The sequence below is a fragment of the Mytilus trossulus genome, chromosome 9, assembly GCF_036588685.1.
Source record: "Mytilus trossulus isolate FHL-02 chromosome 9, PNRI_Mtr1.1.1.hap1, whole genome shotgun sequence".
In the NCBI taxonomy this organism is placed as follows: Eukaryota; Metazoa; Mollusca; class Bivalvia; order Mytilida; family Mytilidae; genus Mytilus; species Mytilus trossulus.
In genome coordinates this window covers 58,209,038-58,231,621 of record NC_086381.1, presented here as the reverse complement: position 1 = coordinate 58,231,621, position 22,584 = coordinate 58,209,038, and the positions used below count along the sequence as shown (strand labels likewise).

The window sequence follows — 22,584 nt, the reverse complement described above, 5'->3', positions numbered from 1 at the left end:
AATAAGTGCTAGTATAGCACAAAACTGTTTTGTCCAGGTTTTTATTATAAAAAGTCACTGTGAAAGATTTAGAAAATGTAAGTATAGTCATCTATGAAAGAATAGATACTACAGCTTTTCATATACTCGCATGTAAAAAGAAATTTAATAACTTCAATGCTAATGACAATTTATGCATCAATGAATTGTAGCAGACTTTGTGTTTCTTAGTTTATAAAATTGATTGTGCAAATTATAATATTTTCGATGTAACATCTGTAAATATTATTCTACGTTCATTTCAATTGCAATTACAACATAAAACAATTCATCATTTGCATAATCAATGAGGACCTGTACAGGGTATTGGCAGCATGGAAGAGAGGGGGCGGAGAAGGGAATGAAGGGGGCTGGAGAAGAGAGGGAAGGGACAGGAGAAAAGAGATAATGGATAAAAACGGAGACACAAATGTATATTTAAATTAATAAAATTTAGCGGGAAAACAATTATTTAATAAATGAGTAAATCAAAAGATTGAAGAAAGTGCTAACAAAAAGTAAAATAAAAAAAAAAAAACGACTCCGAAAAAATCTAAAATCTCACACTTGTCAATGTTGTATAACAGTCGTAGAAAATTCCCCAAAATTGCATAGTTACGAAAAAAATATTCCAAACCTCGTCAATAATTTATTTCGATCTTTTATATATGGAGAAAGATTAAAAGCTAACAATTTTCCGGATTTTATTTTGAGCCCGAACATGTAAAGAGTTGTTTTTTTGTTTTTAGATAAATTGCTTCAAACGAGGGACAGTCAAACTCACAAATCGAAAACAAATTGCCAACGCCATGGAAAAAATGAAATGGACAAACAGGCAAACAATAGTACACATGACACAACATAGAAAACTAAAGAAGAAACAACACGATCCCAACCAAAAACTAGGGGTGATCTCAGGTGCTCCAGGAGGGTAAACAGATCCTGCTCCACATGTGGCACCTGTGACACATTTCTTCAAAGTTGACCGATATACATAGAATTTGGCATAATGATGACATTACATTTTCTGAGAGGTATTGAAAAACTATATAACGGGATCTGAATGGTGCTTGTTATTTTGTTTTCATTTCCCCTGTCTGGTTTCGTAAATTTCCTATTAATTCTACTGATTTAGTTTTATTTCCAATTAATAGGATGCAAATTCAGCTTAAATTGTTTTTCTAGTGCACAGTGATTTTCAAGTACAATTTAAATTGATTGATTTGAGGTTGCAAAATGTTCAGGACGATACAATACAATTTGAAATTGTTGTGTCTAAATAACACATTTCTAATCCAGCCATGCAGTTTTATGGGTTTAAATGATGTCGGAAAAAGTTACAAGAGAGAGAGACAAAGGAGGGGTCGGGAGAAGGGAGAAGAGGGCAGATACAGGGAGAAACCCAACCCCTTGTACAGCCCCTCATCAATTTAACTAAAAATATATATATTTGCACTTTACTTTTATTTTTTTTTCTCTATTTACTCTTTAAAAGAGACATATACAATTTTGCTGATAAAATCACAATGATTATGTTGCTCAAGAAATAATTAAGAAAGTGTGAGTAAGATAAATTTTAGTTGTAGCTTGTGTAACATCCAGTTTGATGGGTTTTAGTGAAATGTATGTCGGAAAGGGTAAAGTAGAGAGAAAAAGGAGGGGGCGGAAGAAGGGAGAAGAGGGGGCAGATACAGGGAGAAACCCAACCCCTTGTACAGCCCCTCATCAATTTAACTAAAAATATATATATTTGCACTTTACTTTTATTTTTTTTTCTCTATTTACTCTTTAAAAGAGACATATACAATTTTGCTGATAAAATCACAATGATTATGTTGCTCAAGAAATAATTAAGAAAGTGTGAGTAAGATAAATTTTAGTTGTAGCTTGTGTAACATCCATATGTACATAATTTACACAATTTGCATAATCAATTTGATAAGCGAAGAAAGACGAATAATTGTTGCATGACTCACCAGTATCATTAAAGAACCTTATTTTACGAAAATGACAAAATAACTTTATAAAAATATCAGGATAGAAATAAAATACAAAAAAAAAATATAAAAAAAAAACATTTACTAAAAAAATAACAATTAAACATATAATAAAAATAAATTTTCTATATCTTAACCAGACATAATGATGTGTATAAATGATTAATTAGATATAAAATATGTTGTATGAGACAACTATCCATCTAAGTCAGAACGAAAAACTATTATACATTTGTAGGTCAAAGTACGGTCGTCACACAGAACAGCAGACTATAAAAGGACCCATGATGACTAGTGTAAAACCATCGTTACGGGAAAACCGACGAACTAATCTATATAATGAGCATGATAAAAGAGCTATCACATCTTCCTTAAACCATATCCTAATGAATATGAGTTTAAAGAAATACCAGTGTATCATCTACTCAAGTGAAGGCAACAGTAGTATATCGCTGTCAAAAAAGTCATAATTTGATCAAGAAAAAAATCAGGCTTACAAACTAAAACCGAGAGAAACACGTTAACTATGAGGGAAAAACAACAAAACAAATTAATACTGAAGTTTAACAAAAATACAAAAAAACAACAACACTGCAATGCAACATAAAATGTTCATATCATTTAACAATTGACTCCACTGAAATAATGTACCATTGCATTAATGTATAAGGTGTCAGAACGAGGTTCAACCTTCATATATATATGCAGATATATATATACAACTCGTCTAAACATCAACCCATCAATGTTAGATCTGTAAATTTGCTTTCGCAAATTTTTGGTTATTCCTTCGCCGAGATTCGAACCCATGCTACTGTGATATCGTGACACCAAATCGCCTGCACTGCAGCCGTCCCGCTAGACCACACGACCATATATATACAACTCGTCTAAACATCAACCCAACAATGTTAGATCTGTAAATTTGCTTTCGCAAATTTTTGGTTCTTCCCTCGCCGGGATTCGAACCCATGCTACTGTGATATCGTGACACCAAATCGCCTGCACTGCAGCCGTCTTGCTAGACCACACGACCACCTGGGCTCTAATATATATATATATATTCTAATCTTGTCTAACAATGTTTAAGTCACCGTTTGCCAAATAGTCTAGGTGGTGCAACTACTGCATAGCTGACATTCAACACTGAATATACCGTTGTGAATGTTAATCCCTCACGTGCCATCTGCACTCGACTCCGATCTTAATTGACTAGGATTGTTGTCAGCTTCCCTACCGAATGTCAATGGTTGACAGCCACAATATAAAAAAAAATAGGGGCGTTGTATAGCAATCAATCAATCAGACACATCATGTAGAGACCTTAACATTTTTTAAACAACGTCCCGAAAAAGCGAAACATTTGAGTACAATTGTGTTTACATTTTGTAGATATTGAAATAATATATAATTTATCAATGTCTTTCTAGTTTGTAAGACTACACGTACATGTAACAATTCACTGATGTGAAACATATTTGAAGAAATGCAAGTGTTAAACAAAAGATAAATGATGTCCCACGCCAAACCCATTTTTGCATATATTTTAAAACCTACACAACATATGCCACTAATAATTGTTTCACACCTACAGCATTTCTCGATTCAATCTTTAACTGTATGTATGGAACGCCATAACGGTCTTATAGTGTAAATATTTAATGTGCTGTGTTGCTTTGCGTTTGTCCTGTCATTTCCTCTTTATTTTACATACAGATGCCTTTATTTCTGACAGTTCAACTTTGTATTATGTCAAATTAACTAATGGTTTGGTCAATCAATGTGAAATGTCATTTTTAAACTGACATTAAACTGTAACTACTATATAATTTGTGACTACCTCAAAATTTTATGATCAACCACTTTTACATGTTTTCATATGTTGTGTAACTTTAATTCAGCTGGTAATTGCATCTTGTCTCAAATTGTATCTCCAGTGAAAAACATCATACATGATGGTATAGTTCATATGCTAACAATTGGTACACTCTGTTAGCATTTATTACGTCATGTGCAAATGCCTTCTAAATGTTTTACATTTTTATGTCCAAACACCTAATAGATAAGTTGCAAACACTTATAACCTTTTATATACAAAATGTTAAATTATGCATTAAGAATACTATTTTGGAATACTGTCTGTCAGGTGATATGGAAGATTTTCCTTCTGTTGATTTGGCATGCAATGATCAAACATTTTTGATATTGAAAATGAAGATTAGATCTTTGTCCATAAATTACAGCATAAATAATTGCAAGGAGAAGAAGACTTTCACCCTGAAACTTGAAAATACTATTTCACATTTATAAACTATAATGAATCATTCTCGAAATGAAGAGGTTCATAAATCTTTGCTTGATGAAAAAAACTTGAACTAGAAAATTGTCGACAAAAGACTGGCATGATAATGGTGAAAAATTTTCAAATTATCTTTGTAAATTAGAATAAAAAATGCTAAATAAAACAATAACTGAACTAATTGATGATAAAGGTCAACATAAATCAGAGCAATCAAAAAAATTTACGGAACAACAAAAATTTTATAGGAATTTATACTCAAACAAAAAATAAGATTGTGACGATTCATCATTTTTTAATCAAAAACATTAATCTCACAGAAAAACAAAGATATTTTTGCGAGGGAAATATAACTTTTTATGGTAAAAGACCAGGTTCTGTAGGGTACACAGTACACTTTTATAAAAATATTTTGGAAAGATATTGGTCCTTTCATATTTCGGTCTCTTCATTTTGGATACGAGGTTGGAAAATTTTCTGGTTTTCAGTATTAAAGTGTAATTACATTCCTAAGGAGGGGACGACAGACAGTATATAAGTAACTGGCGTCCTATTAGTCTTTTGAATACGGAAATGATAACTGATTCTGCTATTATAGCTAATAGATTTTTTACAACGTCCCTGAAACGATTTTGTAGAAACAAACTTCAAGTTGGTAATTTTTTTTTTCTTCAAATTTTAATCATGTTAATTATAATCTGTACACAATTTACACATGTCACTATAAAAATAATACTTACTTACTTACTTACTTACTTATAATAATTGATATAATGGAATATATAATATTTCTGCTAGATAATTATCATATTAAAAAGGCATTACAAATTAAACAAGTGAGATTTTTTTTAAACAGATAAATAAAGTTTCTTCATGCATGACTGGTTATCGTGTACTCGAGGAGGATACATTATATGTAAGTTCTCTGTATATTGTACACTTTCTGCAAATCTAGGCACACCTCAAGAGTCTGGTCTATTTGTATTTTTTTTTTATTTTCAACAAGTAAAAATGAACACAATTTTTAAAGGTATGAATGTAAAGCACACGCTCTTTCTTCATATTCACTGAAACTTAATATGTAATGGTCTCATTCAACATACCTAATCATTCATATATATCTTAATACATTATATATCTCTGAATATAGTTCACATTGGCACTAATATTGATTTTGTCATTAGCAAATTAAAACATAACTAAATTTCATTATCTTTTGAGGCGAGATGTATAGGGGACACAGCCACGTTTACTTTTATTTCTATAGAAGTCGCTCTTCACTATACTACTACCTGTCGATACATTTATTTTTGGCATTGCACAAGTCATGTCTTCTTTGACTATTAATGACGTTAAAATACTAAATCCCTGTGATGTGTTTTAGTCGATTTTAGTCTCTGATGCATGATTTTTTACTATTAATTGGTTTTGGCTTTTAACTAGCTGTCAGTAACTGCGAGTACTCTCAAATCGTATTTTCTTTTTAATTCGACCTGTTGATACTGTTTATAATGCTTTTTTGTCATTTTTTATTTATATGGATCTTTGCTGTATACCAGCTTTGATTATTTGTAATATCTTCAATTTTTCACTTATTCTTACAACATTTGTATAAACTTCAAGATTATATAAAAAACGTTTTTTTTCTAAAGTGAACATTGATTGGTTAAATATTTCTCAGTGTGTTTGAATTTGTTTGTTAGCCTTTTGGTCATGAATGTTTGTCTCTAATATTTAATTAACTGTGCATTTGTATTCAGATATCGCAGATCAAATTTATTCGTTCATTGTGTAATCATACGTTTTTTGATTGAGTCGAGTCTGCCAATTGATATTTTATCGTATGTTTTTATATGTTGTGATGAAATGCTATTGTTTCAGAAAAAGGGAGAAGGTTTGGGCCCATTAAAACGTTTAATCCCGCTGCAAATGTTTGCACCTGTCCTAAGTCAGGAATCTTATGTACAGTAGTTGTCGTTTGTTTATGTAATATATACGTGTTTCTCGTTTCTCGTTTTGTTTATATAGATTAGACCGTTGGTTTTCCCGTTTGAATGGTTTTACACTAGTTATTTTGGGGCCCTTTATATCTTGTTGTTCGGTGTGAGCCAAGGCTCCGTGTTGAAGGCCGTACTTTAACCTATAATGGTTTAATTTTTGAATTGTTATTTGGATGGAGAGTTGTCTCATTGGCACTCACACCACATCTTCCTATATCTATTAGCAATCAAAATCGCAAATCAATCAACAGCTGAAAGAAGAAGAAAACCACACTCCATAAAACCACATTGACAACGAAGCATTGAAAAGCCAGTTTGAAATTTCAGAAAAAATCATTTCAAGAATTATATACAAAATTTGTTATTCCAAGTCTATAACTTTAATTTAATATTATTCAATTTCTTAAAATACCACATTCCCAATACTTCATCAACAGCCACATGCACACATATTACCTTAAATTAGGATAGAACGAATAAGTTCTCAGCATTTTAGAAAGCTCAAACTTGTATGCTTTGGCTTTCAGATGCAAATTAAAGATATTTGTAACACAACAGAAGTCATGTAAGTAATCGATTCAGACACAATTTAAGATTTTCAACATCACCAAATCATTCAGGTCTAATCAGTCATATTCGATAGTTTACTGTTAAATGAAAGAAATTCAGTAGTCAAGTCTTTTTCATAACTAAACAAAAAAGTTTGCCTATTTGAAAGTAGAAATATGAACTATTGTAAATGGAGAAAAAAACTGACAAATTAGTTACTGAGTGTTGGATTACTGTCTGTATTCATATCATCTTAATTTACTCATATATAACAATATGCAGTTTTAACAGTTAGTCAACAATACCAACAATCCAAGAATACTATGCATGATATGCTAGGCATTTGCAGGGTTACGTGATCAAACACTAATGAAACTAGTGCTGCATGATTCGATCCTTTTATATAACATAAGTACATCCAATTCATCTTTTGGTACGACAAGCCGTTTTACTATTTATTCTACCATCAATATACATAAAAACTTCATAAGATATCTTATATACTCTATGAGATATCTTTTATAGTTTATAAGATATCTTCTGTAGTTTATAAGACATCTTAAATAGTTTATAAGACAACTTTACCAGTTTAAAATATTTAGTTTATAAGATATCTTGTATAGTTTATAAAATATCTTAATATATAGTTTATAATATATATAGTTTATAAGATATCTTATAAAGTTAATGGGATATCGTATATAGTTAATGTGACATCTTATATAGTTAATGTGATATCTTATATAGTTAATGTGATATCTTATATATGTAATGTGATATCTTATATATGTAATGTGATATCTTATATAGTTTATAAGTTATATAAAAGAGGGACGAAAGATACCAGAGAGAGTCAAACTATTAGATATCTATAGTTCATAAGATATTCATATAAATTTTCTATACAATATAATATGAATTATCTGAGATGTCTTATAAATTATAAAAGATATTTCATAATATCACAAAAGAGGGACGAAATATACCAGAGGGACAGTCAAACTCATAATCGAAAATAAACTGACAACACCATGTATGAAAATTAAAAAACAAACAGAAAAAAAACAATAGAACATGTACACATGACACAACATGCTAATAACAAGGTATGCATGAATGAATTTTAGCAGACTTTTTGATGCTTTGTTATTAAAATTGATCATGAAAATTTTGATTTTTTTATGTAACATCTGGTACATATTATTCAACGTTCCTCTCAGTTGCAATTGTGACTTAAAAAAAATGTAATAGGCATAATCAATGTGACTAAAAATATATCTTTGCACTTTACATAGACCTTTATTCTATTTACTATTTTAAAGTATGAACATAGACATGTACAATTTTGCTGATAAAAACACAATGATTATGTTGCTCAAGAAGTAATTAAGAAAGTTTGAATAAGGTATATTTTAGTTGTAGCCTGTGCAACATCCAAATGTACATAATTTGCACAATTTGCATAATCAATTTGATAAATGAAGAAAAACGAATCATTCTTGCATGACTCGTCAGTATCATTTAAGAACTTTAATCAACTTAATTTACGAACTTCATTACAATATCAGGATACAAATAATATACTAACAAATAATGAAAAAAAAAGTTTCTGTAAACCATACTAACAAATATCAGGAAAAACATATACATATATATATATATATATATATATAAGAGAGAGAGAGAGAGAGAGAGAGAGAGAGAGAGAGAGAGAGAGAGAGAGAGAGAGAGAGAGAGAAAGGGGTGAGATACTGCCACTGCATTGAGTGTGATACGATATTTATCCACTCGAGACAGTTAAAATTTTTCATTTAAATCGCGAGGCTCGCCGAGCGTTTTAACTATTTAAATTTTAACTGTCGAGAGTGGATAAATATCGTATTACACGAGATTTGGTTTTAGAATCTGTTTTTCAAATGATTTTTTAATAATATGCAGGCAAGCGTATTCTTTTTTTCGAATGATCTACAAAACGATGTGTTCTTTCTATGTGACGTCATGGTCACCTTTTTTTCGTGCCGTAAAAATTAGAAATTCAGAGGAAAGCAAGAAAATTCGACGTCATAATCGAATGTTAACCAATGCAGAACTGATATCAAACGTACTAAACGTTGATTAAATTTTTTATACAATGGGTGCAGAAAGCTATCGACAAAGAATTAGAGAAATATATATATATATCAATTAAATAATAGAAAGAATAAAGTTTCTGGAAACTTTCTGTATATATATACCAGCCATTACATTCTGTTTTGACAATCCGAACAGCAAGATATAAAAGGTCCCAAAAATGGCTGGTGACAAATTTGTTTTTTCGTGAAAACCAACGAACTAATGTTTATCATAATGAAAATTGTTAAAAAAGTGATCACGTCGTCTTTGAAGAAATATCAGTGTATCATACACTCAAATGAAGGTAGTATATCGGTGTTAAAAAGAAGTCATAAATTTACTGAGAAAATAAATCCGGGTTACAAACCAAATCCGAGGGAAACACTTTAACCATGAGAGGTAAACACCAAAACAACAAAATTTCGTGCAACAAAAAAAAAAAAAAAACAACAACCAACAACTCTACAATGCAGCATACGTTTATCATACTTTTTACAATTGACTCCATAGAAAACAATAAACCATTGCATTTATATATTGGATATCATAACTAGGAATAATTTAGTCTAATATTATATAAATATTTTTTAGTCACCGTTTGCCAAGTGGTTAGGTAGTGCAACTACAGCATCACTGGCCTTTCAACACTGAAATTAATGTTGTGAATTTAAACCCCTCACGTGCCAGCTGAGCTCTACACCAATCTTAATTTAATGTCAATGGTTCACAGCCACAATATAAAACAAAACCTGAAAGTTGGGTTAAATGACAATCAATGAATCAAACAAATTATGTAAACCGTTTTTTAAACAACGACCCTAAAAGCGTAAAATTGGGATCACTTGTGTTTACATTTTCATGATATGGAAGATATTAAAATAATATATAATTAATTTATGTCTTTCTAGTTGAACAGACTACACGTTTAGGTAAAAATTCACTGATGTAAAATATATTTGATTAATTGCGAATGTTTAACAGATGTTGAAAGATGTCGCATGCCAAACCCATTTTGCATATTCAGTAATTTTGAACAAAGCTACAAAACAAATGTCACTAATGATTCTGTCACACCTACATCATTATTCGATTAAATACTTTAATTGCATGTGGTATATAAGTAGCCACTTCATTTTAAAGTTCTATCAAATTATCATTAGGTCTGTTATCATAGATTGGGGTAAGTGTTCATTTATTTTCTAAGGAACAAATATTCGTCTGATAAAGAAATGTCAGCTTTTGTTGTTTGCTAAGATATTAAGACAATCAACGCAACAATATCTAATTTGTCAATGAAGGTAAGGTCTTTATATTGTTTAAAATTTTCGTTTTTTGTACTTATTTGTTTTTTAGTGCATGTACTGATGTTATCTGTTTTTATAAGAATCAATTGAAAACTGACTCAGTAGATTTTCTCTCTTGTTTTACACCTTGAGAGACGATGCATAGTTTTTTTAACGTTCAATGAGTTATTTGATTATCTACAACTATTTATTTAAAAAAAGGAGATGTGGTATAATTGCCAATGATAAATTTATTACAGACAATCGAATATCGTATAAAGAACAGATATTGCAATGAGAGTAAAACAACAAAACATCAAAATTATGAAGTGAAAAAACAAAACCAACCAACAACTCTACAATGCAACATATAGTTTTCATACTTTTTTACAATTGACTCCATAGAAAAAATATACCATTGCATTGATATATTGGATATCGTGGCCTTCGCTTACTTTATGGGTCCCTATACTTTAGAGTTAAGATTCACTCATGGTTATGGTTTAATACGGTGATGTTTTTATGTTAGGATTAGGTTTTAGGGTTAGAGTTAAGTATGGATCTTTATTGGTTGGCACCCCTGAAGTAAAAGAAGGCCGATATCATAACTAGGACTACTATAGTCTAATATTATATAACAATCTTTAAGTCACTGTTTACCAAGTGATAAGGTAGTTCAACTACAGCATCACTAGAATTTCAACACAGACGATAACGTTGTGAATGTGAATACCTCACGGTCCAGATGCACTCGACCTCAATACTAATTGACTAGGATTGTTGTCAGCTTCCCTACCGAATGTCAATGGTTGACAGCCACACAATAACAAAATAGTGGAGTTTAATAACAATCAATCAATCAAACTATTATGTAGAGACTTTGATATTTTTTAACAACGATTCCAAAAAGCGCAAAATTGAGTACAATTGTGTTCACATTTTGAAGATATTAAAATGATACATAATTTAATATTATCCTTCTGGTTTAAAAGCATACACATTAACAGCCGAAGGCAATCAATTGGTCTTCAATGCAGCGAGATAATCCCGCACCCGGGGGCGTGTTTCAGGTTCCCCTAAACAAAAATGTATACTAGTAACAAGATAAGGGACGTCACTCTGAACTCTGAAATATATAAACGAAACTTAATTAAAAATCATACAACACTAACAACGCCAGAGGATGCTGACTTGGGAAAGATGCAAAAAAGTGACGGGGTTATACATGTATTTTTTTCTAAAAATCTCAACCCTCCACCTATACCTCTACGCAAATAACCATAGTAGGTGAAATAATATTAAAGCAAACATGTGCAATCTTTAATGACCTGAAAACCATGTCGTAACTTCTCTCTAATAAAGTCTGTTTACAGTTTTTTTTTTAGTTTTTGAGGTGATTGCCGACATTTTGTGCTTTATAAAGGATGTTAGCGTCGAAAGTTGCATGTGAAATACCGGAACGTATAAGAGGTCAAAATCAACTCCACTCTCAAGTATAAGTTGCATTGTTAATAAACCAAACCCGTTTTTTCGGCTGTTGATTGTGAGTTCGAACTTTTGTATAAGCATATTTTAGTAACTTGAAGGTACCAGTCATAATCGATGTTTACAAATTTTCGTTTAAGTTTTACAGTATCATGATGAAATCTGGTTGTTTGATTGTAAGCATCATCTGCATAATTCGTGTTTCTTATGGCGGAAGTAAGTATTCTTTATGTTATATCGTATACAGATAGGTGCTCTCATTACTTATACACTATGTTGACTGAAGGACTCAACAAGATATTTTTGACTGCTTTTTATAATCATTTCCGCATAAACGTTAAGTTTGAACCTGAATTCACAACAATGCATAATTATATTTACGTGACCACTTTAAATCAATAACATTTAAAATGTCAAAGTATACAGCGATTGTATACAAAGAGGCAAAGGGAAATTTAAAGTGGAATAAAAAACAAAGTCGACAAATGTTGATGTTTTAAAGATACAGTACGACAATGCCATAAGCGATAGTTTAAACTCGCAGATTATATTTGATTTTGGTTTCCTGTTTTGCTGTCGTAAATTCATTGGAGTTGTTATTCTGAGGTTGACATGTAGTTATATTCTATTATATTATTTGTTTATATATGTCTTTGTGCTGACTGTTATTTTTTTAGAAATCTATTTTCTTATTTATTAATGCAAAGTTCGGAGCTCATTATGTCATATTAAATTGAAGAACTGTACTCTTTAGGACTCACTGGAAATTGTCTGGCTAAAAATGGTACATGTGGGAAAAAGGGAGTTTCTTGTGATAATACGTTTGGTGAAGGATGGATAGATACAGGAAACTGTTGTTATGGAAAACCATGTTGTAAAATAGTTATCAAAGGTACCAGGATTATAATTTAATACGCCAGACACGCGTTTCGTCTACATAAGACTCATCATTGATGCTCATACCAAAACAGTTGAACGTAAATTAAGAACAATGTTGAAGAGCATTGAGGACCCAAAAATCCAAAAAGTTGTGCCAAATATGGCTAAGGTAATCCACTCCTAATGAAATGTAAACGTATAAATCATTCGATGGTTCTTGTCCTGGCTATTAAAACAGAGTGAAACAGAGGCATGTGCATGAATAGGAGAACGCATTGTAAATGATGTTAAACAATGGTATGCTGTTAGCAAATAATATAATATCTTGTTTACTTTCCTTTAAATGGTGTTGTCTTAACTTCAAAGAACACAAATGAAAGCCAAAAGTTTTTTTTTATCGCGACGACAGTCCCTTCTCAAGTCTAATAATAACATATGAAGTGCCCTGTTTGAAAAGTTTTTAAAACAAGATGTTTATTATTTATTATTACAGTTCTTGTCCATTCGTTATTATGCGTTGTTTTTTTTGATTTTGCCATGTGATTATGGACTTTCCAAATTGATTTTCCTCTGAGTTCAGTATTTTTGTGATTTTACTTTTTTTATGCGACCATTTCTATGACACTGTTGCATCGATTCGGTACTGACATGGTTTATTGTGAATCTTTTAAAGATATTCCGTGTTTTAATCTAGTTTTTACTCAGAAAATATAATGAAAAGTTGACCTCAGACTGATTTGGCTGATTTTTGTGTGTATTTTTTTCTACAAAATAGGGTTTTTCGATTGCTGACTATATACACCAAAGGCTATCAAACATCTGGCGTTGAGCCTTCCTTGTGAAGGTTTATTTAAACAACTTTAGACGCATGACATTTATAAAGTCTTATTTTCATTCTTAATGCTGTAGATTCCAGAATTTGATTTGATCCTCGGTTGCTTTTGGCCTCGATCTGAACTTCATGTTCACGCTTACGTAGCCATTGGGGGTTTTAAGATTAGGTAGACTGCCTTACTCTTACTTAAATACATTTATTCAAATGAAAACCTACAAAGCTCTTATTCTTAATTTTGTGAGCTAGGTTTCAGAGAAGAAAATACACATGTTAAACAGACTCGTACAAGTGCTTATGATGTTATATTTATAATACTTTGTTTGATATATATTAATAGAAAAAGGTTCCCATATACTTTTCCCACCAACAGTAACCGCCATGAAAAACCACAATTGTGTTCATGAAACACGAAACAGACACCAATCAATCAAGTAACAAATTAATCAATCAATCAGAATACACTTAAAAAAAAAAAAAAATCTGGCAAAATAATTGTTGCAAAGAATACCGTTCAAGCTGGTGATAGAAATCGTTTAAGACTTGCAGTGAGATGAGGATATTTTTCATTTACGTATCCAAGGCCTCACTGTGAACAACAATCAGCAATAAAAAGGCTTTATAACTTGAATTATTGTATGCTGGTTCATATTCTGGACGCCAATCTTTGCATTGTTGGCATGACACGGGTTCTGTTCTTCTCATATATGTTACTGTGGATTCATTATTATTCGTTGGATACCAATTTTCGTGGGTTTCGTGGATACAGGTGAACAACGATTCATATGTTCAACGCATTACAAATTTTCTTTATGCTTTCTACATAGAAATCAGCAAACAACGAATTCAGATATCCATGAAAATGTTAAATTTCTTCAATCCACGAAAATTGATATCCACGAAAATAAATGAATCCACAGTATGATGGTATGATACTAAACCCCTAACGGGAAGGATTGTGCCTGATATTCATATGATGAAATCATAATCTTTCAGTCAGTTTAATTGAAGTCTGGAGCTTGCATGTCAGTTAACTGCTAGTAGTCTGTTGTTATGCGTTTTCTTTTCTACATTGGTTAGAGGTATAAGGGGGGGGGGGGTTGAGATCTCACAAACATGTTTAACCCCGCCGCATGTTTGCGCCTGTCCCAAGTCAGGAGCCTCTGGCCTTTGTTAGTCTTGTATTATTTTAATTTTAGTTTCTTGTGTACAATTTGGAAACTAGTCTGGCGTTCATTATCACTGGACTAGTATATTTTTGTTTAGAGGCTAGCAGAAGGACGCCTCCTGGTGCGGGGATTTCTCGCTACATTGAAGACCTGTTGGCGACCTTCTGCTGTTGTTTTTTATTTGGTCGAGTTGTTGTCTCTTTGACACATTCCCCATTTCCATTCTCAATTTTATATTTAAATTTTTTGTTGTTGTGTTGCTTTGCATGTATTTACATTTTGTCATTAAAAGATACCCCATATCATTTGTTTTTCTATAAATGAATTTTAAGTTTTCCTTTTTTGAAATAGATAAAAACCAGAAATAAAACAATAAGACAACAGTGAAGAGAAAAGCTATCATAACCAGAAACTCGACTTAATTTTGAAGTTTGATATAAGTGGTGTATTTAAATTTATAATCTATAAATAAAGGCAACAGTAGTTTACCGCTGTTCAAAGTTCATAAATCGATTGGGAAAAAAACCAAATCCGGTTTACAAACTAAAACTGATGGAAAGTCATCAAATACAAGAGGAACACTACGAAAAACCTACCGATTTAATGCCAGTATACAAATTTGTTTTACACAGATTTATGTAGAGGTACAAGCTACAGATGTGGATTTGAGCTAAATTCTGAACCATGTGTTTTTAGTCAAGCAGCCTATGATGATTTTGATTGGACACGACATTCTGTAAGTTTTTGAAATACAAGGTCTGCAATTTACCAAAAAAATCCGTTCATTATACGGATGGTACATACAATTTGTTAAGAGAAGCCGACAATATAAAAATGGATATTTAAACTCATAAGTCGAACAACAAATGTACTTAAATGGTGCCACCCACTTAGCCCGTTTTCAGGTCTACATAAGTGATTATTTATTTGCATATTTTGTTTTCATAGTGCACCATTTTGATTCGATTATTTGCATTTTTCTTTGCCAACATTTTCTTCTTTCCCCTTAATAATAAGAAACAAAGACCTAAGAAAAATTTGTATAACATAATCTATCAAAATAAACTTTGATGGATGAATGGTTAAATTCAAGTGAAAAAATATTGCCTTTACTGTTTAGTTTGTTGTATGTGATATTTATTTGACATGTCTCTGTACTTAAACATTCAGTGATTGCGTTATTTTTTTGTTGTAAACATTTTGTATATTTTATTTTATGCCTCGTCTAGATGCCTTCTTATGTTTCTTTGTTACATATAACGTGACTCTTTACTTGTACATCTTGTAATTGTGCACTGTGCATTGTACAAGGTAAATATTGTACTCTTGTCTTTCATTTTTGCTAATGTCATTTTATACATTGTTTAGTTTATTTCATAATTAAATATTTGTTTGTTTTTAATAATTACGATTATAACTATTGACTGATGTACCCTTTTTTTGGCCATTTTTACTTACAAAGTATGTTTGTTTTGTTTTGCACATTGTTGTCAATACAATGGTATGTTATACACCTGTCATACAGGCGAGGGATTTAGCTAGATATACACCAGGTTTAGTCCTACATTTTCTACATAATAAAATGCCTGTACCAAGTTAGGATTAGAACAGTTGTTATTGATTTGTTTGATGTCTGTGAGCTTTTGATTTTGCCATTATTCTGCAAATATTGGACCAATAACATGTCGTCTGTATTAAGAATAAAATAATGGGTAATGACACATGCTCGGTGCATCTCTGCTTTCTGAGATGGTTCAAAATAGATCAAACATTTTGAAAATACGAATTCCAAACTGTTTTTTTTTTGTCAATATGGAAACGATGTCATCAAAAGGATTAATTATTATTCTGATTTTAAATAAAAGGAGCTGTTTACGGCTTGTGTTATCTCATATATAACACCATTCAAAAGATAAAATTAGTAGTGCATATTCCCCCATACCTCATACATGTTATAGTGTTAAATTTTGAAAAAAACAAGTTTGATTGATGAAAAAAACATACTCCTTCCCCTTTTGAAGTTAAATGTTTGCACACTAAACTGACTGTATGATGACATCTAGAAATCTTTTCATTTTTTGTGTCACCGGGTTGCTGTAACTTTAAAAATACCCTTCATATCCTTTAATTAAAGTTAAACTAATCCAAAAATGATAGGACGAGTTCATGTTTTAATGTAATATGTATATTTCTCTCTTTATTTTTCTTTTTTTTTAAATCTTAAACATTATGAATAATAAACGGAATTCAAACTGTTAACCAACTTCTGATATTTTAGGGTTCGACATTATCTCCAAAAACTGGGCCTGCAGAAGCGAGTGAGGGAACATATTATATATACATAGAGGCCTCTGACAATGCAAAGGGAGAGAAAACTATACTAACAACAGAAGCTAAAAACTTACAAGGTATTTTCATAAGTACGCAGTTGGAATGTAAAGTCATTTCTCCAGTAATGGCGTTCATTTCAAATGTATGTTTACAAAACAAAGGAATTACTAGGAGAGGATTATTACCAGGCTTGATAGTAAATACATGTCATCGGAAATGACAGAACTGAGACAGTATAAACATTATAAGCTGAAGATTTTCGAGGTCGATTCTAGTTATTTAATTTGTGGCTATCAACTTTTATTCGTGATTTCTGTAAAAGATTCGTTGGTTCCAGCGGATCTAGATTTGTAGATTAATTATAAACACATTTGAAATTATCTTGAAATAAAATTTCCTCTATACACGTGTATTTAAAGTGTTTTCTGGCCAGTTAACATCATCATAAAATTTCACAATTTGTTTCAGGTCAATGAACTGTTACCATGGTTATAATTTTGGAAAATGTACCTTGGTTTTCTATATATTGATATATTTAAAAAAAAATCAAAGGTTTTTGAACTTTTGTTGAAAATATTAAATATGTCATATTCTATAATTACTGTTAACTCAGAAATTACTGCGAGGTTTTTATTATTGCGACAAAATGCGATAGAGTTGTAAACGCAATAATTTAAACTCGCATTTTAAAATATTTAAGATAAATTTAACATGATTTTGATGAAAAAAGTAAAAATTAAATCGAATTTAAGTATTAAATGACAAAATTGAAATGATAAATTTATAGTAATAGATTTGTAAAAATCATAAATGTTCTGTTAACAAAAATTTAACAGGTTTAATGGTTAAATGTTTAGAACCAGTTTAAAACTAAAATGGTTTATGTCATTAATGTATGAACATGATGGATAACTATTTGAATAAATTTCAAAATAATATTAAATATTTAATATTAAAAAGATCATATTTTATATACTATTTGGAAAAAATTTGAAATTTGAATCGCTTATTATACTAAATTAGAATATATCAATGCTTTAGCAGTAACATTCAATAAAAAATGGCCTCTAGTTTGGAAAAAAAAACCAGGAAGATACAAATTAGAAATTAAAATATAACTCTTATTGCATTCTTGACAAGAGGCATCTCAATATCTATTATATTATGACTTTTTAAAATATTTTGATTATAAACATTAATATTGCAGCATGTCCTTATTGTCTGTCGTTCAAATACCACATGTATGGGACTGGCATAGGATCATTAAAAGTATTTGCTGGGGATAAAACATCTTCTCTGAAAAGTATCTGGAAAAAAATAGGAGCACAAACCCAAGATCCCCATAAATGGGACACTGGAACTATAGACATACCACTATTTAGCAATCTTGCTGTAAGTATTTTTATCGATTCATTTATTTTCTTGGGAACTTATTTTCATAGATTGAGGAAAACTTAAACTTTCGTGGATATGTACTTTTAAATTCGTGGTTTTCCTTGATTCTACATAAAAGCATGTGGAAAAATTGAGATTTGATAAACTTTTAAATTTGTGTTTCCCGTGACCCAATGAAATCCACGAATTTCGTTTACAACAAAAAATTAAATAACTATAGTATATGAATAAAATACTCAATTTGAGCTGCACCTGTTACTTTAACTATGGTTATACCACTTCTAAGTTATCCTTTTGTAAGTAAAAATAATATTGTAAGTGAATCAAAATTTCAGTATAAACTTACGATACATATTTTTTGGCGTTAAAAATTTAGTTAAGGAAGCCCCTGTAATTTCATTAATGATTTGTTCTGATTTTTTTAATCTTTATATTTTGTAGTATCAATGTACACCATGTTCGGTCGATCAATTCAAACCTTGAGATATACCGAAAACAATATTGTACCCCCATTGAATGTTTTTGTCGCTGATCAAAATCTGTAAAACAGTTCAACACAATTATTTATTTAGGTTAGCCTTGTGATGTTTTTTTTCTGAAAAAAGAGAGAATTTTCTCACAGCTTCATCGTGCTTTTAATACAAAACGGATATTACGTTATGGCAAAAAATAGCACTAAAATAGCACAAAGCAGCACACAATAATACTCCTAAAAGCATGCGTTCCAAATGTGTATAATGGGGAAAAATGACTGAAAAAGGTCCACCCCCTAAAACCCATTATCAAACATGGCTGTGGCTCAGTTGGAGTTTTTTCTCTCTCTCAGGTTAATGGTCAGCTCTATCACCATGTCAATTTTGTGTTATTTATCTATGGTTGATACTTAAATTTAAATGAGCAAACCTAAATTTTGAAAAGTAACTTATCCTAATCGTTTATAAAAAAAATAATTTTTCGATGAAAGATCAAGGTCCGATGTTCTCCTTTGACCGACCTCTTATAAAAACTTTGTGAATTAAATTGCAAACAGCTTTGTCTTGTACTAAGTCAGGCATATGACATGTGGTATCACGTGGATCGTTTCTATGTATGTTGACGTTTGTTTTTGTAGCAGTTCAATGATGCTGTTGTTCTGTTTTGTTTACTCCTTTTGTTGATGTGTTTCCCTCAGTTTGTGACCCAGATTTATTTTAGTAAATTCGAGTTATGACTATTAAACTTCGTTGACTTCTATTGCCGACTTTACAGATTGTCCTTTGAAAGTGCAGTACATGTTACAGTGTAGGTACTAAAAGATTGATTAGGTTTGGGACCATCCTCTAATTTGTAAACACTTGGATTATAGCTTGGACTTTTACACAAATAACTGAAAAGTAATTTTTCCTTCCGTGCTCTCTAGAATTGCCAAATTATGAAATCTGTAACCTATTGTTCAGTGGTTGTCGTTTATTGCTGTTGTTCATACGTATTTCTCGGTTTTCTAATATAGCTTAGAACACTAGCTTTCATGTGAAAAGTTGTCTAGTCATTTTTTGACGGCCGTAATTTGACCAACATTGGGTTACTTTGTTCAAAATTGTGACTTTGACTGAGAGAAACCTTTTTGTATTTTGTATTTATGGTCCTACCACAGTAACAGTGTACAAAGAGACACGGGCGTTCCACTTTTCTATGGTCCTACCACAGTCACAGTGTACAAAGAGACACGGACGTTCCACTTTTTTTATGGTCCTACCACAGTCACAGTGTACAAAGAGACACGGACGTTCCACTTTTGTATGTTCCTACCACAGTCACAGTGTACAAAGAGACACGGACGTTCCATTTGTTATGGTCCTACTTAATTCACAGTGTACAAAGAGACACGGACATTCCACTTTTTTATGGTCCTACCACAGTCACAGTGTACAAAAAGAAACGGGCGTTCCACTTTTGTATGATCCCACCACAGTCACAGTGTACAAAGAGACACGGACGTTCCACTTTTTTATGGTCCTACCACAGTCACAGTGTACAAAAAGACACGGACGTTCCAGTTTCTTATGGTCCTATAAATAGCTACCACAGTCACAGTGTACAAAGAGACACGGACGTTCCATTTTTTTATTTACATTTCAATTCACATGATATCTTCAATTGCGTTAAGGTTTAGCACTTTAAAAAAAAAGAAGCACACAAAATTAACTCTTGAAAATACAAGATGCACGACTCTTTTAAGTATAAATGATATAATTTAAAAAAGGATTACAAAAAATGAGGTCATGTCTTAACATATCAATTATATTAAAGATTTATTATTTTTATTTTAAGGTCACCATAGAAGGGACCAGAGGTAAAACCTTTAAGGGTGATATCGCCATTGATGATATTTTACTAAAGGCTGGTGCATGTAGTAAGTGTTATTTTATTATTGCCATCAATATGATTATACACGAGATATTTCCAAATAAATATTACGCTTACAACAGGCAAAAAATTATATCTTTTCTTAGTAATGTAGAAAGGCTACCATAATTCAATTATGGGTTGATAAGTTACGATTCAGAATCTTAACATTAGAGGAATATAGCGTGCATGTTTTTGTGTGCAAGTATGTGAAGATAAGATGTTGAGTAAGAATTGTTATTCCAGATTTAGCATTTTAAATTTATCTATGACTTATTCTTTATAACATCCGTTGTTCATCAATTTGAGATTGTATCTACATTATTCAAATACTAATCAATGAAAATATATGATACCTCGGAAGTGTCATGAAAGAATGAAATTGATAGCTTGACAAGACGTGTTTGTCCAAAATATTAATATGTCCAGACGTTTTTAAGCAAATAAAGAATTCGTTGGCCTATCAAATAGGAATAATTCATGCCCGGCGGTTAGAGACTTTTTTAATGTTGGCTATATTCATATATATTCGTATTTTACCTCCGTTATCATAAAAAAATCGAAAACAAACCTCCAAACGACGATTGAAAATTTAAGGACATCTACGACTGCCATGTAGTATATCTTAATTAGATGATGCTTGCTCCATTGCATTTATATTTTAGCAGAAATTAAGAACCCTCTGGTTTAATCTTTGTAGTTCCATTAAAAGAAAATCCCCGCTAATCCTTTCTTTTCTTTTCCTAATACATATAGTTTGAAAATCTTATAAATTCATTGTTATTTTTTCTATTTTAAAGAACAAAACTGCAAAATGTCAAGTGTTTGAAAAAAATCTAGAGAGAATTACATCCCTCTAAATTGTCAACGGCTTATTTTTCGAACAGCACACGGATCCTTCATTTTCTTTTGCCTTTCAAATTACTTTATTTATATACTGTGAATTTATGAGCAGTCTTTTAAAAAGCTTTTTTTGTCTGGAACAAAGAAGCAAACATCCTTAAGAACATGCATGTTCTTGTTTCTCATCGTCGATAAATACTTTGCAAAATAAGACATCTTATGTATACATACTTTTTAACTTATTGTTCTGTGTGTGCCACAATTCGCGTTGATGCCGTCCTTTGACCTTTATTAAATTACTTCCAATTGTTACTTGAATACGAGTTTTTTCATTATACCACATCTTCTTATGTCTATAAAATGTACTTCAAATATCATGAAAATTTATAAAACGAAAAGAAAAATTGTTTCATTTTGGTTATTTTTCTTTTTTAGATGCTTTGGGATAAACAGACAAAGAAAGAACACATTAGAACCGTAAAAAAAATTGTTCGATATTGACAGTTAATTATGCATAATACTGATAATTTTTATTGATTAGAAATATGTAACAGTGAACATAATCTGTTGAAAACATTGAATAATAATTAATAAAATGTATTTACAAAACTAACCATTGATACACGTATAGTTGATATTATCGATATAAAACTGTGAATTCATTTATTTTCTATGGTATCAATTTTCGATGCTTGAGTAAATTTTGCATTGTCGTGGATTGTTTTCGTAGTTTGTCAAGGTCTGTCTTCAACCAAATAGAAAACTAATTATTAGTTGAACATTTAGATTCGTGGCTCACCCGTACCAACCGCGAACATTGATATCCCACGAATAATAGTGAATCCACAGATTAACAAAATTGGTATCTCATAAATACGCTATTTGGTTCGTTCCTATGTATTTTTAAGTTTGTTTTTGTGGCAGTTCGATGATTATATTGTTCTGTTTTGTTTACTCCTCCTGTTGATGTGTTTCCCTCAGTTAGGTTTGTGACCCAGATTGATTGA

General features: G+C 31.1%; 1 protein-coding gene and 1 long non-coding RNA gene across 2 annotated transcripts; both read left to right on the top strand.

Annotated features, from left to right (window-relative positions):
* The first annotated feature begins 10,350 nt into the window (after positions 1–10,350).
* LOC134684051 (uncharacterized) lies at positions 10,351–15,360 on the top strand. Its single transcript, XR_010101152.1, has 3 exons — positions 10,351–11,959; positions 12,498–12,635; positions 15,256–15,360. It is a non-coding gene; the product is annotated as an uncharacterized LOC134684051 (long non-coding RNA).
* A 2,805-nt stretch (positions 15,361–18,165) lies between these two features.
* Positions 18,166–22,120, top strand: LOC134684050 (MAM and LDL-receptor class A domain-containing protein 1-like). The gene is made up of 3 exons (XM_063543342.1): positions 18,166–18,346; positions 20,660–20,741; positions 22,013–22,120. The coding sequence occupies exons 1-3, from the start codon at positions 18,194–18,196 to the stop codon at positions 22,024–22,026; spliced, it is 249 nt and encodes an 82-aa protein (XP_063399412.1). The 5' UTR covers positions 18,166–18,193; the 3' UTR covers positions 22,027–22,120.
* Positions 22,121–22,584: the final 464 nt, after the last annotated feature.

Excerpts from the sequence above, each read along its gene's own strand:
- LOC134684050 (XM_063543342.1), top strand. The coding sequence starts at position 18,194 with ATGTATGGGACTGGCATAGGATCATTAAAAGTATTTGCTGGGGATAAA. Across the intron at positions 18,347-20,659 it reads CACTATTTAGCAATCTTGCT|GTCACCATAGAAGGGACCAG; the intron begins GTAAGTATTTTT and ends TTTTATTTTAAG.